Raw genomic sequence first — 17,818 nt, forward strand, 5'->3', positions numbered from 1 at the left:
TTCCCACTGCAAATATTTTTATTTATTTTAATTTTAATTTAATTTTTATTTTATTTTTCATTTTATTTTTATTTTAATTTTTAATTTTATTTTTATTTTAATTTTATTTTAATTTTAATTTTATTTTATTTTTATCCAGACTGAATAATAACACCATCTCATTTATACAGAAGGAACTGTCATTCCCACTGCAAATATTTTTTATTTTTTATTTATATTTTTCATTCATAGTTTTTGTTTTTTCACATTGATAAATTAATTTATTTTATATATTTACACAAATCATATATTTAAGTATAATTAATTGATGTAATTATTTGATTATCGGTGGTACACTTATGAATTCATTATATCACATAAGGTAGAATATATTGGAGCGCGGTACACTACTGGCATTCGTGAACATTTTTAGTGACAGCAGGGTTAGCTGAACGTTTTGATATAAGATATGTGTAGGTGGGCTTGAAAATGAAAGAGTGATGGCAGTTTACAAATCATGTTCTGATTTTTCCTTCCACACTGTAGCTTTCTCACTCTAATGTGACTCAGCTGCCCCCTGAGTGACCTTTGGTGCACCTGTGACTCAGTCAGTCACAGGTGCGTGACAAGCTCTGCTCTAAACACAGTGCTCAAACTTGCCAAATTCACTGGCGATTGCCATCTTCAAACGCTTGTAGTTTTAAAAGTATAAGTGCTACCGTGAAAAGGTTTATACTGTGACAATCACAAGAAACAGACCTAAATTTTGATGTATAGTATGTCTCTGCAATATTAAAAATGAAGGCAAAGTCGCAGTTTAAAAACATCCCTTAACATTTCAGGTGGCTGTGAGTGAAGTTTCAATGAAAGTCAATGGGAGGGGTGAGGTGCAAACAAATGGTCATATTCTGAAAACTATCAGGAGTATGTCCTAGCCGTGAACATTTTTAGTGACAGCAGGGTTAGCTGAACGTTTTGATATAAGATATGTGTAGGTGGGCTTGAAAATGACAGAGTGATGGCAGTTTACAAATCATGTTCTGATTTTTCCTTTCACACTGTAGCTTTCTCACTCTAATGTGACTCAGCTGCCCCCTGAGTGACCTTTGGTTGCACCTGTTACCTCAGTCAGTCACAGGTGTGTGAGAAGCTCTGCTCTAAACAGGCTATTTAAACTTGCCAAGTTCACTGGCGATTGCCATTTTCAAACGCTTGTAGTTTTAAAAGTATAAATGCTACCGTGAAAAGGTTTATATTGTGACAATCACAAGAAACAGACCTAAATTTTGATGTATAGTATGTCTCTGAAAGATAAAAAATGAAGGCACAGTCGCAGTTTAAAAACGTCCCTTAAAATTTCTTGTGTCTAAAGTGGAGTTTCAATGAAAGTCAATGGGAGGGATGAGGTCCAAACAAATGGTCATATTCTGAAAACTATCAGGAATATGGCTTAGCTGTGAACATTTTTAGTGACAGCAGGGTTAGCTGAACGTTTTGATATAAGATATGTGTAGGTGGGCTTGAAAATGAAAGAGTGATGGCAGTTTACAAATCATGTTCTGATTTTTCTGATTTTTCCTTTACACACTCTAGCTGTGCTCTGCTGCTCAATGCATTCCTATGGGAAAATTTTGCCGCAAAAACCGCGATATTTCTTGAACGATTCGGCGAAACGTTCCACAAAGTAATAGCAATCCGATCGGGAACAATCCGCACGTTTTGATATATTACTTGTATTTGTAGTGTAAAAACTGTGGGAGGAGTTAGCGTGGCAAATATGGCTATAATAAGAATAAGAATATATATGTGAGATAACAATAAGTGTTCCTTGCTATGCAAGAACACTTAATAAGAATAAGAATATATATGTGAGATAACAATAAGTGTTCCTTGCTATGCAAGAACACTTAATAAGAATAAGAATATATATGTGAGATAACAATAAGTGTTCCTTGCTATGCAAGAACACTTAATAAGAATAAGAATATATATGTGAGATAACAATAAGTGTTCCTTGCTATGCAAGAACACTTAATAACTAGACAATCTACAATTTCTGGGGAAATTGTGTAAAGTGTTCTTGCCGCAACCTTTACCAAATGATTGATGAAATGTAAGCAGTGCACATTGCATGCCTTATAGTGAGAAATGCATTTCAGCTTGTATTTTGAAGCTCACAGTCCAGCCTCGTGAGTCATCTGCCTCTTGAGTGACCTTTGGTTGCTGCACCTGGAGAGGGCGGAGTAGGCTAACTGTGCTGAGACAGCTGGGTTGCTATGACAACTCACTCTGAGAGGAATGTCAGCATGCCTGTTCTAAACAGGCTTTTTAAACTTGCCAAGTTCAATTGCGTGCTAAAATTAGTATTAATTAAATATTAAAGAAAAGAAACATAGTGTCTTATCCGGGATATCAATTATTTATTTTTATTTTAATTTTTTTTTAATTTTAATTTTAATTTTTATTTTATTTTATTTTATTTTTAATTTTATTTTTATTTTAATTTTATGTTAATTTTATTTTTATTTTATTTTAATTTTATTTTTATTTTAATTTTATGTTAATTTTAATTTTATTTTAATTTTAATTTAATTTTATTTTTAATTTAATTTTTATTTTTATTTTAATTTTATGTTAATTTTAATTTTATTTTTATTTTTTTTTTAATTTTATTTTAATTTTAATTTTATGTTAATTTTATTTTTATTTTAATTTTTTTTTTTAATTTAATTTTATTTTTATTTTAATTTTTATTTTTATTTTATTTTTAATTTTATTTTAATTTTAATTTAATTTTAATTTAATTTTTATTTTTATCCAGACTGAATAATAATACCATCTCATTTATACAGAAGGAACTGTCATTCCCACTGCAAATATTTTTTATTTATTTTAATTTTATTTTTATTTTTATTTTAATTTTATTTTATTTTTTTATTTTAATTTTATTTTATTTTTATCCAGACTGAATAATAACACCATCTCATTTATACAGAAGGAACTGTCATTCCCACTGCAAATATTTTTTATTTTTTATTTATATTTTTCATTCATAGTTTTTGTTTTTTCACATTGATAAATTAATTTATTTGATATATTTACACAAATCATATATTTAAGTATAATTAATTGATGTAATTATTTGATTATCGGTGGTACACTTATGAATTCATTATATCACATAAGGTAGAATATATTGGAGCGCGGTACACTACTGGCATTCGTGAACATTTTTAGTGACAGCAGGGTTAGCTGAACGTTTTGATATAAGATATGTGTAGCTGGGCTTGAAAATGACATAGTTATGGCAGTTTACAAATCATGTTCTGATTTTTCCTTCCACACTGTAGCTTTCTCACTCTAATGTGACTCAGCTGCCCCCTGAGTGACCTTTGCTTGCACCTGTTACCTCAGTCAGTCACAGGTGTGTGACAAGCTCTGCTCTAAACAGGCTGTTTAAACTTGCCAAGTTCACTGGCGATTGCCATTTTCAAACGCTTGTAGTTTTAAAAGTATAAATGCTACCGTGAAAAGGTTTATATTGTGACAATCACAAGAAAAAGACCTAAATTTTGATATATAGTATGTCTCTGCAATATTAAAAATGAAGGCACAGTCGCAGTTTAAAAACGTCCCTTAAAATGTCAGGTATCTAGAGTGGAGTTTCAATGAAAGTCAATGGGAGGGGTGAGGTGCAAACACATGGTCATATTCTGAAAACTATCAGGAGTATGTCCTAGCCGTGAACATTTTTAGTGACAGCAGGGTTAGCTGAACGTTTTAATATAAGATATGTGTAGGTGGGCTTGAAAATGACATAGTTATGGCAGTTTACAAATTATGTTCTGATTTTTCCTTCCACACTGCAGCTTTCTCACTCTAATGTGACTCAGCTGCCCCCTGAGTGACCTTTGCTTGCACCTGTTACCTCAGTCAGTCACAGGTGTGTGACAAGTTCTGCTCTAAACAGGCTATTTAAACTTGCCAAGTTCACTGGCGATTGCCATTTTCAAACGCTTGTAGTTTTAAAAGTATAAATGCTACCGTAAAAAGGTTTATATTGTGACAATCACAAGAAAAAGACCTACAGTTTGATGTATAGTATGTCTCTGAAAGATAAAAAATGAAGGCACAGTCGCAGTTTAAAAACGTCCCTTAAAATGTCTGGTGTCTAGAGTGGAGTTTCAATGAAAGTCAATGGGAGGGATGAGGTCCAAACAAATGGTCATATTCTGAAAACTATCAGGAATATGGCTTAGCTGTGAACATTTTTAGTGACAGCAGGGTTAGCTGAACGTTTTGATATAAGATATGTGTAGGTGGGCTTGAAAATGAAAGAGTGATGGCAGTTTACAAATCATGTTCTGATTTTTCTGATTTTTCCTTTACACACTCTAGCTGTGCTCTGCTTCTCAATGCATTCCTATGGGAAAATTTCGCCGCAAAAACCGCGATATTTCTTGAACGATTCGGCGAAACGTTCCACAAAGTAATAGCAATCCGATCGGGAACAATGCGCACGTTTTGATATATTACTTGTATTTGTAGTGTAAAAACTGTGGGAGGAGTTAGCGTGGCAAATATGGCTATAATAAGAATAAGAATAAAAACTAGACAATCTACAATTTCTGGGGAAATTGTGTAAAGTGTTCTTGCCGCAACCTTTACCAAATGATTGGTGAAATGTAAGCAGTGCACATTGCAAGCCTGATAGTGAGAAATGCATTTCAGCTTGTATTTTGAAGCTCACAGTCCAGCCTCGTGAGTCATCTGCCTCTTGAGTGACCTTTGGTTGCTGCACCTGGAGAGGGCGGAGTAGGCTCACTGTGCTGAGACAGCTGGGTTGCTATGACAACTCACTCTGAGAGGAATGTCAGCATGTCTGTTCTAAACAGGCTTTTTAAACTTGCCAAGTTCAATTGCGTGCTAAAATTAGTATTAATTAAATATTAAAGAAAAGAAACATAGTGTCTTCTCCGGGATATCAATTATTTATTTTTATTTTAATTTTATTTTAATTTTAATTTTTATTTTATTTTATTTTATTTTTAATTTTATTTTTATTTTAATTTTAATTTTATTTTTAATTTTATTTTTATTTTTATTTTAATTTTATTTTTATTTTATTTTTATTTATTTTTTTTTTAATTTTATTTTTATTTTTATTTTATTTTTATTTTTATTTTAATTTTATGTTAATTTTAATTTTATTTTTATTTTAATTTTATTTTATTTTTAATTTTATTTTTTTTTTTATTTTAATTTAATTTTTATTTTATTTTTATCCAGACTGAATAATAATACCATCTCATTTATACAGAAGGAACTGTCATTCCCACTGCAAATATTTTTTATTTATATTTTTCATTCATAGTTTTTGTTTTTTCACATTGATAAATTAATTTATTTTATATATTTACACAAATCATATATTTAAGTATAATTAATTGATGTAATTATTTGATTATCGGTGGTACACTTATGAATTCATTATATCACATAAGGTAGAATATATTGGAGCGCGGTACAGTACTGGCATTCGTGAACATTTTTAGTGACAGCAGGGTTAGCTGAACGTTTTGATATAAGATATGTGTAGGTGGGCTTGAAAATGACATCGTTATGGCAGTTTACAAATCATGTTCTGATTTTTCCTTTCACACTGCAGCTTTCTCACTCTAATGTGACTCAGCTGCCCCCTGAGTGACCTTTGGTTGCACCTGTTACCTCAGTCAGTCACAGGTGTGTGACAAGTTCTGCTCTAAACAGGCTGTTTAAACTTGCCAAGTTCACTGGCGATTGCCATTTTCAAACGCTTGTAGTTTTAAAAGTATAAATGCTACCGTGAAAAGGTTTATATTGTGACAATCACAAGAAAAAGACCTAAATTTTGATATATAGTATGTCTCTGCAATATTAAAAATGAAGGCACAGTCGCAGTTTAAAAACGTCCCTTAAAATGTCAGGTATCTAGAGTGGAGTTTCAATGAAAGTCAATAGGAGGGGTGAGGTGCAAACACATGGTCATATTCTGAAAACTATCAGGAGTATGTCCTAGCCGTGATCATTTTTAGTGACAGCAGGGTTAGCTGAACGTTTTGATATAAGATATGTGTAGGTGGGCTTGAAAATGACATAGTTATGGCAGTTTACAAATCATGTTCTGATTTTTCCTTCCACACTGCAGCTTTCTCACTCTAATGTGACTCAGCTGCCCCCTGAGTGACCTTTGCTTGCACCTGTTACCTCAGTCAGTCACAGGTGTGTGAGAATGCTCTGCTCTAAACAGGCTGTTTAAACTTGCCAAATTCACTGGCGATTGCCATCTTCAAACGCTTGTAGTTTTAAAAGTATAAATGCTACCGTGAAAATGTTTATATTGTGACAATCACAAGAAAAAGACCTACAGTTTGATGTATAGTATGTCTCTGAAAGATAACAAATGAAGGCACAGTCGCAGTTTAAAAACGTCCCTTAAAATGTCTGGTGTCTAGAGTGGAGTTTCAATGAAAGTCAATGGGAGGGGTGATGTGCAAACAAATGGTCATATTCTGAAAACTATCAGGAGTATGTCCTAGCCGTGAACATTTTTAGTGACAGCAGGGTTAGCTGAACGTTTTGATATAAGATATGTGTAGGTGGGCTTGAAAATGAAAGAGTGATGGCAGTTTACAAATCATGTTCTGATTTTTCTGATTTTTCCTTTGCACACTCTAGCTGTGCTGTGCTGCTCAATGCATTCCTATGGGAAAATTTCACCACAAAAACCGCGATATTTCTTGAACGATTCGGCGAAACGTTCCACAAAGTAATAGCAATCCGATCGGGAACAATCCGCACGTTTTGATATATTACTTGTCTTTGTAGTGTAAAAACTGTGGGAGGAGTTAGCGTGGCAAATATGGCTATAATAAGAATAAGAATATATATGTGAGATAACAATAAGTGTTCCTTGCTATGCAAGAACACTTAATAAGAATAAGAATATACTTGTGAGATAACAATAAGTGTTCCTTGCTATGCAAGAACACTTAATAAGAACTAGACAATCTACAATTTCTGGGGAAATTGTGTAAAGTGTTCTTGCCGCAACCTTTACCAAATGATTGATGAAATGTAAGCAGTGCACATTGCAAGCCTGATAGTGAGAAATGCATTTCAGCTTGTATTTTGAAGCTCACAGTCCAGCCTGGTGAGTCATCTGCCTCTTGAGTGACCTTTGGTTGCTGCACCTGGAGAGGGCGGAGTAGGCTCACTGTGCTGAGACAGCTGGGTTGCTATGACAACTCACTCTGAGAGGAATGTCAGCATGCCTGTTCTAAACAGGCTTTTTAAACTTGCCAAGTTCAATTGCGTGCTAAAATTAGTATTAATTAAATATTAAAGAAAAGAAACATAGTGTCTTATCCGGGATATCAATTATTTATTTTTATTTTTGTTTTAATTTTTTTTTTATTTTAATTTTAATTTTATTTTATTTTTAATTTTATTTTTATTTTAATTTTAATTTTATTTTTATTTTTATTTTATGTTATTTTAATTTTAATTTTATTTTATTTTTAATTTTATTTTTATTTTAATTTTATTTTTATTATAATTTTATGTTAATTTTATTTTTATTTTAATTTTTGTTTTAAATTTAATTTTATTTTTATTTTAATTTTATTTTTATTTTTTTTTAAATTTATTTTTATTTTAATTTAATTTTTATTTTATTTTTATCCAGACTGAATAATAACACCATCTCATTTATACAGAAGGAACTGTCATTCCCACTGCAAATATTTTTTATTTTTTATTTATATTTTTCATTCATAGTTTTTGTTTTTTCACATTGATAAATTAATTTATTTTATATATTTACACAAATCATATATATAAGTATAATTAATTGATGTAATTATTTGATTATCGGTGGTACACTTATGAATTCATTATATCACATAAGGTAGAATATATTGGAGCGCGGTACACTACTAGCATTCGTGAACATTTTTAGTGACAGCAGGGTTAGCTGAACGTTTTGATATAAGATGTGTGTAGGTGGGCTTGAAAATGAAAGAGTGATGGCAGTTTACAAATCATGTTCTGATTTTTCCTTCCACACTGCAGCTTTCTCACTTCTCACTCTAATGTGACTCAGCTGCCCCCTGAGTGACCTTTGGTGCACCTGTGACTCAGTCAGTCACAGGTGTGTGACAAGCTCTGCTCTAAACACAGTGCTCAAACTTGCCAAATTCACTGGCGATTGCCATCTTCAAACGCTTGTAGTTTTAAAAGTATAAATGCTACCGTGAAAAGGTTTATACTGTGACAATCACAAGAAACAGACCTAAATTTTGATGTATAGTATGTCTCTGCAATATTAAAAATGAAGGCACAGTCGCAGTTTAAAAACGTCCCTTAACATTTCAGGTGGCTGTGAGTGAAGTTTCAATGAAAGTCAATGGGAGGGGTTATTTGCAAACAAATGGTCATATTCTGAAAACTATCAGGAGTATGTCCTAGCCGTGAACATTTTTAGTGACAGCAGGGTTAGCTGAACGTTTTGATATAAGATATGTGTAGGTGGGCTTGAAAATGACATAGTTATGGCAGTTTACAAATCATGTTCTGATTTTTCCTTTCACACTGTAGCTTTCTCACTCTAATGTGACTCAGCTGCCCCCTGAGTGACCTTTGCTTGCACCTGTTACCTCAGTCAGTCACAGGTGTGTGACAGCTCTGCTCTAAACAGGCTATTTAAACTTGCCAAGTTCACTGGCGATTGCCATTTTCAAACGCTTGTAGTTTTAAAAGTATAAATGCTACCGTGAAAAGGTTTATAATGTGACAATCACAAGAAACAGACCTAAATTTTGATGTATAGTATGTCTCTGAAAGATAAAAAATGAAGGCACAGTCGCAGTTTAAAAACGTCCCTTAAAATGTCTTGTGTCTAAAGTGGAGTTTCAATGAAAGTCAATGGGAGGGATGAGGTCCAAACAAATGGTCATATTCTGAAAACTATCAGGAATATGGCTTAGCTGTGAACATGTTTAGTGACAGCAGGGTTAGCTGAACGTTTTGATATAAGATATGTGTAGGTGGGCTTGAAAATGAAAGAGTGATGGCAGTTTACAAATCATGTTCTGATTTTTCTGATTTTTCCTTTACACACTCTAGCTGTGCTCTGCTGCTCAATGCATTCCTATGGGAAAATTTCGCCGCAAAAACCGCGATATTTCTTGAACGATTCGGCGAAACGTTCCACAAAGTAATAGCAATCCGATCGGGAACAATCCGCACGTTTTGATATATTACTTGTATTTGTAGTGTAAAAACTGTGGGAGGAGTTAGCGTGGCAAATATGGCTATAATAAGAAACGGAATAAGAATAAGAATATATATGTGAGATAACAATAAGTGTTCCTTGCTATGCAAGAACTCTTAATAAGAATATATATGTGAGATAACAATAAGTGTTCCTTGCTATGCAAGAACACTTAATAACAAAAAAAAAATCACCCTCGCCCTCCCGTGCTCGCACACCTGTGTGCGCGAGCGTTGACCCTGTACCGGTATGTAAACAGCGGTTGCACCATGCATGTGAAGTATCGCCGTGAACGTCAGATCAGGGAAGGAATTGTATCACCTCCTCTGTAAATCTAAAATGGTAGCTTGTAAAGGCTTTTAAAACATTGTCTATGGATATTAAAAACGTATGCAGTTTGTCGCCATTGCACTGGGTATGCACAGTTTTAAAGCATCATCTTTTATATCTTACCAAATAATTGGCCAATATATTGTGGTTTTGTGCATTAAAAGTAAAAAAGTGTTTGTTTTTTTTTAAATTGCGTTTGAAATATCGCTGCACAAATTTTATGTGACATAAAAAAATTGCAGCACCCACCATTTTATTCACTATATAACACCAACCCCCCCTCCCCCCCAAATGACCTCTTTTTGGAAAGTAGACACCCCAAGGAATTTGATAAGAAGCATGGTGAGTATTTTGCAGATCTCGTTTGTTGCCACAAGTTTTTGGAAAATGGACAAAAAAAAACAAACACATTTTTTCTTTTCTTTTTTTATATTTCAAAACCTTGTGAGAAAAAAAATAGATCTGAAAAATACTCACCATGCCTCTTTTTAAATTCCTTGGGGTGTCTACTTTCCAGAAAGGGGTCATTTGGGGGGGGGGGGGGTTTGGTGCTATCCTGTTATTTCAGGGCCTTCGAAACTGTGATAGGTAGTGAGGAAGTGAAATGAGGAAGTTACGCACCTTCAGGCTTTCAAAGTGCTCATTGGATTTCAGGCTCCTGTATGTGGCTAGGCTCCCAAAAAGTCTCACACATGTGGTATTCCCATACATGGTAGAAGTAGCAGAATTTATTCTGAGGTGTAATTCCACATATACCCATGGCTTGTGCGATAAATATATCATTTAAATGACAACTTTGTGTGAAAAAAAAATGTTTTGTCATTTTCCAGAAACTTGTGGAAAAAAAAATAAATCTTCCATGGACTCAATATGCCTCTCAGCAGATAGCTTAGCGTGTCTACTTTCAGAAAAGGGGTCATTTGGGCGTGTTTGTACTATCTTGGTATTTTTGCACCTCAAGAAATGTGATGGGCAGTCAGAAAGTAAAAGCTGTGTAAATTCCATTATCTATACCATAGTTTGTAGATGCTATAACTTTCACACAAAGCAATCAATATACACTTATTGTGATTTGTTTAACCAAAAACATGTAGCAGAATACATTTTGGCCTAAATTTATGATGAAACTTTTGTTTTTTTTGGATATTTTTGATGACAGAAAGGTGATCAAATACCACCGAAAGAAAGCTCTATTTGTGTGAAAAAAAGGACATAAATTTTGTTTGGGTACAGCATTGCATAACCGCACAATTATCAGTTGAATTAGTGCAGCGCCGAGTAGCAAAAAAGAGGCCTGGTCATTAAGGGGGTAAATCCACTGGAGGACAAGTGGTTAAGCAACTCTTGTTTCAAAGAAAAAAAAAAAAGATACATTGTAATACACTGCTCTTCACTGCTGTAGCTAACAACAGTGCATGCATGTTTTATGAAGCACAGACACTTAAACACCTACAGTATTTACAGCAATCAATGCTGACAGAACTGGCAGCAGTTCTGCTAAACAAATTGGGGCCTTGGCTCTCAAACTGAGTAATGGCCAGCTTATGATAAAAAACAGAAAATAGAAAAAAACTGGAAAGCAGTGAAATTTTGACTTCTTGTATGATTAGTGTCTGGGTGGCATAACAGGATAATGCAAAAAAAAAAAAAAAATCAAGAGAGAAGGCATGCTTGAAAAAAACAGCATCAAACTGGGTAATACCACTGTGTAAGAGGCTACATTAGTGCAACTGACCATACATGCAAAACTAAAAGTCTACGCACATTCAGCATCTCAATTTATTTTAAGCTAGGTATGTTTTTTATGCCTACTGAAACATGAGAGTCTTGTGATTTGGCATGTATATAGGCTATTTTTTTTTTTAAAGTGAGCAGCAGCAGCATACATGGTTTGAGCAATTGCATGTGATCAGAACTACCCTATGAAAATATAGAACAGGCTGTGTTTACTGATGCTAAAGTTTAATTCATATAAAGGACTTATCTATGTGTTAACAAACCTATCTGCAAAGTTAATACTTTCAAGCAATAAGGAAAACCATTTCAGGCCATAAATTCTATATTAGATGTTCTAATGTGAAAATGCAATGCTTGGAGAGAAAAAAAAAAAAAGAACTCGTAACGGTTTTCCTACGCACAACTGTAAAATGGCTTAACGTAGTGAAACCTTGATTTGTATGGAGCTTGGTGCAAAATTTCATATTTATGCACGATAGATCATTTTCTGAAATGAGTAGAAGTGTAATTTGCTATAGTTTTATAGTAAGACTCACTGAGGCAGCTGCCGTTCGAGGGTCTAAACCCAGTGTCCTCCATGACTGTCTGCCTCCGATAGACTAAACACTCTTCGTCTTCCTTTCCTGCCAGACCTTACTAGAGGGAAACACAGTGACAGATCATAAAAAGAATCAACAATGGAACAAATAAAGGACAACACACATAGGAAGAGGTACAAAAGGTATAGGACACAATAAAACAGTAGCACAGACAGAGACAGCGAAGCAAGAGCATGACAGTTAAATCTATATAGTTACACATTGTTTATGGAGTTAGAGTGATAATAGCATGGTCACTGTATGAGTGAATATTCGGGCAAAGTGAATAAAAAGCTCTTAAATTCTGGAACAAAGTCTGCATTTTGGCATATGTCACAAAATACAGAGATAATAGGCCACTCTGCCATACTATTTTACTAATCATGTTATCTCAGATTCTGGCAAACTAAAAAAAAAAAACCATGTGAAAGAAAATCCATGTTTACTTATCTCACCTGTACATGACTGGATACTTGAAGTAAATATTTATTTTATTGAGTGAACATTCTCAACTCCTTTAGTAAGTCAGCCTTATTACTTTATATAATCTTGAATTCTGGGATAATGTGGCTGATGTACTAAAGAATTTGACAACAGGGATTTTCTCTTTATGTGATTGGATAATTGTTGTGAATTTTCACACAATTTGTATGAACACTCAAATCCTTAAGGCTTAGGCTGGCCATACACTATACAATTTTCTGTCCAATTTCCTTTAGATTTACCTTCAACTATGTAATGCAAGGGCCTGCCTAATTGGATACAGTTGAAAGTGTTGTTCACGTTTAACCTCCTATTATATGGTGTTTGGTAAATCTAAAGGAAAAATCTCAAGAAAATTGTATAATGTATGGCCAGCCTTAGTTTAGACTTGCATGGAGCTGTAAACTGTGCGAATGAGCACATTGAATTTTGGGATAATAAGGCTGATGTACTAAAAGATTCGAAAATGTTTACACAACTTCAATTATCCAGTAATGTGTACTTGAAATAATAAAAGAGGGAGTCTCTCTTTATATGACTGAATAATTATAGTGAATCCTTCCAATCAATTCCAATTTGTGTGAACAGTCAAATTCTTTAGGCTTTGTTTAAATGGCTTGGGCAAAAATGTGTGATTGAGCAGTCTTTGCTGCCTGACAACTGCCACCCTAGGGCCACATTCACACTATGGAATTCTGAATCATGGCAGAATTTCCGCAATTCTGCCTGCAATTTCAAACAATATGATAAATGACAAATCGTGGAACCGCATGTTCAGGTGCTGTTCATTTTAATGACACCTGAAAAGGTGGTGTGGTTCTTCTGTGTGATAAATCATGCAATCTTGGCAAACCCCATCGCATGATGCGTGGCCACAAAAAAAAAGTTCAGGAACTTCTTTTGGGCGATGCGCGTCACGTGATGTGGTTTGCCATGACTGCGGCACAATTTATCGCGTGATAATTGCGGCCACACCATGTTTCCACGTGCCATTAAAATGAATGCCACCTGAACACATTCCGTGATTTGTCATTTTAGCAGAGAGTTTTGAATTTGCAGCAAAATCGCTGCAATTCTGCCCACAATTCAAAATGCCGTAGTGTGAATGGGGCCTTAAGCTGCAATAGTCAGTGGAAAGGGATGTTAACATGCCATGGATGCGATGCTTTGCGCCCATGACAAACTTCACTTGATTTAATGCACGTGGTTGCGGCATGATTGTTAGTAGCATCTGGGACATGATCCGAATGCGCATTAGGCTTCAAGGGCAAGGGAGATTTAGATATGTCTAAATCTACCCTTAGCAAATCAGCCTCATAATCTAAAAATTCTCAGGTAATATGTCAGAAATCATAAATCGTAGGTTAAATAATATTCCAGAGTAATGTTCAATTATAATCTCTAAGATTTTTCAAAATGTTGACATATTATAGAGCTCTAGGATATTTTCTCAGAATACTGACTGACAATCTCAGAATGCTGACATATCTCATATATAGATTTGATTTTTAATCAGATGATTTTTAACAGTTTTTCAAAAATGTTGACAACTGAAATTTCCTTCAGATCAATAGCTAAACTGATTACCATCCCAGTATTATAGCTTCAGTTGTACATACACTGAGGTATCTCTAAACACTGGAACTCACAACCTATTTTTCTAGAATTAGGTGAGGAGATGTTTATAATAACTTTTTTCTAATTATGAAGCATGTTTCAAGATAATTATACTGTTTGTAGCTTATAAAGTTAAAGATTATTGTGAAAGAGTGATCCATTTTGTTTCGGTATTGTTTATCATTGACAGTCCTGGAGTAGCAAGCCAGATATGATATTTTTTCAATTACCTGTGTGCAAGTAGGCAAATTGAGTGAATGGAAGATAAAATTTACCAGCTCAATCAACATTTTGGTGGTGGGAGATATAGGAGACATTTTAAGTTAATTTTCAGGTTTATACGTACAAACCCCAACAATGAACTTCTCCTATTTGATCTTATTTGGTGTGCTAAATGTACCATTGGAAATGTTTTGTAATGTGTTTGATAAGTTCAAAAACACTTTGTGATTCTGCCTAAATTCATGAGAACTGATATAACATGTGTGTTCTCTGTGCACAAGGAGGGATTTCAGAGTTCAAGAGACACTGAGGGAAACTTATCAAAACTTGGTAAATAATCAAATATTTGTCTAGTGATGAGTTAAAACATTTAGCAAATAAATCCCTTGGACTGTGCTATATATATCTGTACCAATGTATCAGAGCAGCTTTTGTGTATTAGAGTGACTCTCCAATGGGTCTAGATAAAGTGGAGGAGTTGTAAACAGAGGTACAATCTGTCTCAGTAACAATAATTATTCATGTATTTACTGAAATGGGGTTAAAGGTAAACTTAGAATATAATTTACAGCCATACTCCACCCCCTGTGCCATTCAAAGTTCTGGGCTCCTTAGTTATATTATTCCCTATAGATTAGAATTAATATAGAGGGGTGTACTGATTATAGCCTTGGCAACTAAGGATCATTCAATTGCATCGGACTTACTGTAGGTGGGAAGGCATTACAAAATACCCCCTTTCTCAAGGGCTGCAACAAGTTACTTCCAGATCAAGTTCTGTAGTTGAGGAGCTTTTAAGTACCGCCATGTGCTTGGAATTGCTAGGCCTCCTCTGTCCTGAGGGCACTGTAAAATGTCTAATTTTATTATTGATTGAGCTTGTATCATATAAAATCACAGAACAGAGTCTCCAGCAACTTGAACCATTTAGTACAAATCTAGATGGGGGGGGCCTTATACAACATATATATGATTTGAGGTATCTGTTTAATGAGGTTAAAGGAAGAGGTCTGAATATATATATATATATATATATATATATATATATATATATATATATATATATATAAATTATTGTTTCTGCCAACCAACGAGAATGATAAATGTCACCAGCCTTTACTTATGTCTCCTAGTTTAGAAATCCATGATAAGAAATTCAAGCTGATGCACTTCCCCAGCCAGACAGATACTGCAATATTTGATTGTCGCTGCACATAAAAGAAGAAAATGACATGCAGATTATAAGGAAGAAGAACTAACTTGTTCCAATTGATGGTAAGGGCCTGAGAGTTTGCCAAATTTTTAAATAACACATAGCTAAATTAAAAAAAAAATTGGTTTTATTTTTGCTATTTTGGGTCAGTTTTCCTTTGGTAATAAAAAAAAAATCAGGAGATATCCATTACCATTTACCACCAAATGAAATCCCAATGTGTCCTGAAAAAGACAAGGATGGATGTACAAAGTAGTTGAAATGATATGTACGGCTTTACTGACACATATCAAAGTTGCTTAATTTTACTTGGGCATTAAGGTGTGTTTTACCCTTAGGTGTAAAGGGGAAAACCTACAAATACTGAAGAAAGAGAGCCAAAGTTCTTGACAGTATGGAGTGTGTGTATTTATGGGCTACATCGGCCAAAGCTGCATATTTATTAAATGGCTAAAACACTTTTTAACTTCTCCCAGTGCCTCAACTACTTATTGTGTATTTTTTCCCAAAAACAGTTCTCACCGGGCGCACCCAATTTAACCCCTGCTATTTGCACTAATGAAAGGGCCTCTTACAATAAAAGAAACAGTTATCTGGTTTCAAATGAGGCAATGGGAAAGAAGAGATTGTCATCTGTGCTGACTCCTTACTGTTTTTGGCTAACACAGTGCATTCATATAATTTAGGTCCACTGCTATCCTTTAGTAGCAAGGAAATAGCTATGTTGAATGAAGTGAACACTTTACAACACTGTTGTGGAGCAAGGTCAAAGCATTTACCTTCTCGGTGGGAAGCGGAAATCCGGGCTCTTAAAGGGCCAGTAGCAAGGAAATAGCGACTAAGGGATAGCGGTGGACAAGCAAAAGATTTACCAACGTTTATAGTGCTTATGACCTATATAATATATGGGTCAAGGAAGAAGGCAGGTGCATGGCACACTCATTGGTGATGGGAAGCACTTCTGTATATGTTGGATGAAGTGAACACCTTACAACACTGTTGTGGAGCATGGTGTGTTTTGCTGTAATGTGAGCGTATAGGTTTTGTGCACTCAACCATTAGTTTCAATGTAAACGGTGTTGCACTACGATATGTATTTTTGTTTTTTTATATACATGTTTTTGGAGTCGTGATTGAGTGAAGAAATTTTGGATTCATCAACACATTAAAGGATTCACTTCTGTAAAAATGCATTTGACCTGTTATAATTGTTAGGTCAAACTTAAAGGTGAGCATGGAGAGTATCTTGATCACAAGCATGTCTTTCAGAAAGTGATTGTTAAACCCTCTAATTTGGACAGTCTGTCATTTGGGAGTTGGACTTTTATTGGAGTGTGGATTTATCTCACATGGGATTACTAAAGGATTTTTTTAATTTCATTTATATGTCTGAATGAGGAGTTAGTGCACTAAACATTCTTGGTTTATATAAATTTTAAGTGAGAGTACACTTAGTGAGTGGGTGCAGCAATCTTCCTTTATTTTTATTCAGGGTGTAGCAACGCACGAGTGTGAGCCTTTTTAATTATGAATGCATGCTAACTCCAAAACTGACTGCCAGGAAAATCAACTGAGAAAACTCCATATGAACTGTGGAATGAAAGGACCCAGAATTTGATCCAAGAAGACATTTTTTAAAGCAAATAAAAACGTACAAAATGGAATGTTTGAGCAAAGGAAGGTGTACATATGGGGAATGGTGAATCTCAAAAAGGAATACAGAACTCTACATCAAGATACAAACAAGGTAACCATCAGTAGAAGTGTAACTGTCGATTAAAGTTCAGTGCACTCAAAATTTCATGAACATAAAGGCTTCAAACTGAGGGAAATTCCACATCAGTGTCACATGAAGATGAGCAACAAAGTGACACAGAAATAGAAATTAACGCAGACAATCAAAAATATTGTGGAAGAAACTAGGCCACAACAGGCTTCAAATGGGAAATCCGCCAGAAACAATAAAGGCATCCCAGCCAAACATCTGTCCTATGTTGCTCACGTAGCATTAGAGTCAGATTCATGAGATATATTCTACATACGGGTTAGTTTGTACTCAGCGGGGTACATTACCTCAGGGAGTCTACTCTACATCTTCTCCTGTGCTTCGCATAGATATAGCAGGGACACAGGGACATACTCCTATTACCCCTGAGAAAAGGCTTGATATCAAACCTGACATCCCCATCCGCCTACAGAAACTTCCTTTGGGATTTGGGTCGGAGTTAAAAGCTTGGTAATTAGACTTTGGGCAACAGGATGAGATTTTAAATGTGTTAAAATATGCTGAGAAACAAGCCATCGTTTGACTCATCCATGATCAAAATAGATTAGTCCAGGTAACAC

The 17,818-nt window shown here is 34.5% G+C and overlaps 1 protein-coding gene across 2 annotated transcripts in view; it reads right to left on the minus strand.

Moving 5' to 3' along the window:
- The window catches only part of CLEC16A (C-type lectin domain containing 16A), a 420,420-nt gene that overhangs the window by 27,198 nt on the left and 375,404 nt on the right, over nt 1-17,818 (minus strand). Inside the window, exon 8 of one of the 2 annotated variants that reach the window (XM_089689495.1) lies at nt 11,896-11,991. The exons of the other annotated variant lie outside the window; for it this stretch is intronic. Within the exon in view, the coding sequence (XP_089545621.1) occupies nt 11,896-11,991 (96 nt within the window). The remainder of the gene's footprint in view (nt 1-11,895; nt 11,992-17,818) is intronic. 2 annotated transcript variants of the gene reach the window in all.

Source organism: Staurois parvus, unplaced genomic scaffold, assembly GCF_062004578.1.
Source record: "Staurois parvus isolate SC_StPar_1 unplaced genomic scaffold, SC_StPar_1.0 ptg000477l, whole genome shotgun sequence".
Lineage (NCBI taxonomy): Eukaryota > Metazoa > Chordata > Amphibia > Anura > Ranidae > Staurois > Staurois parvus.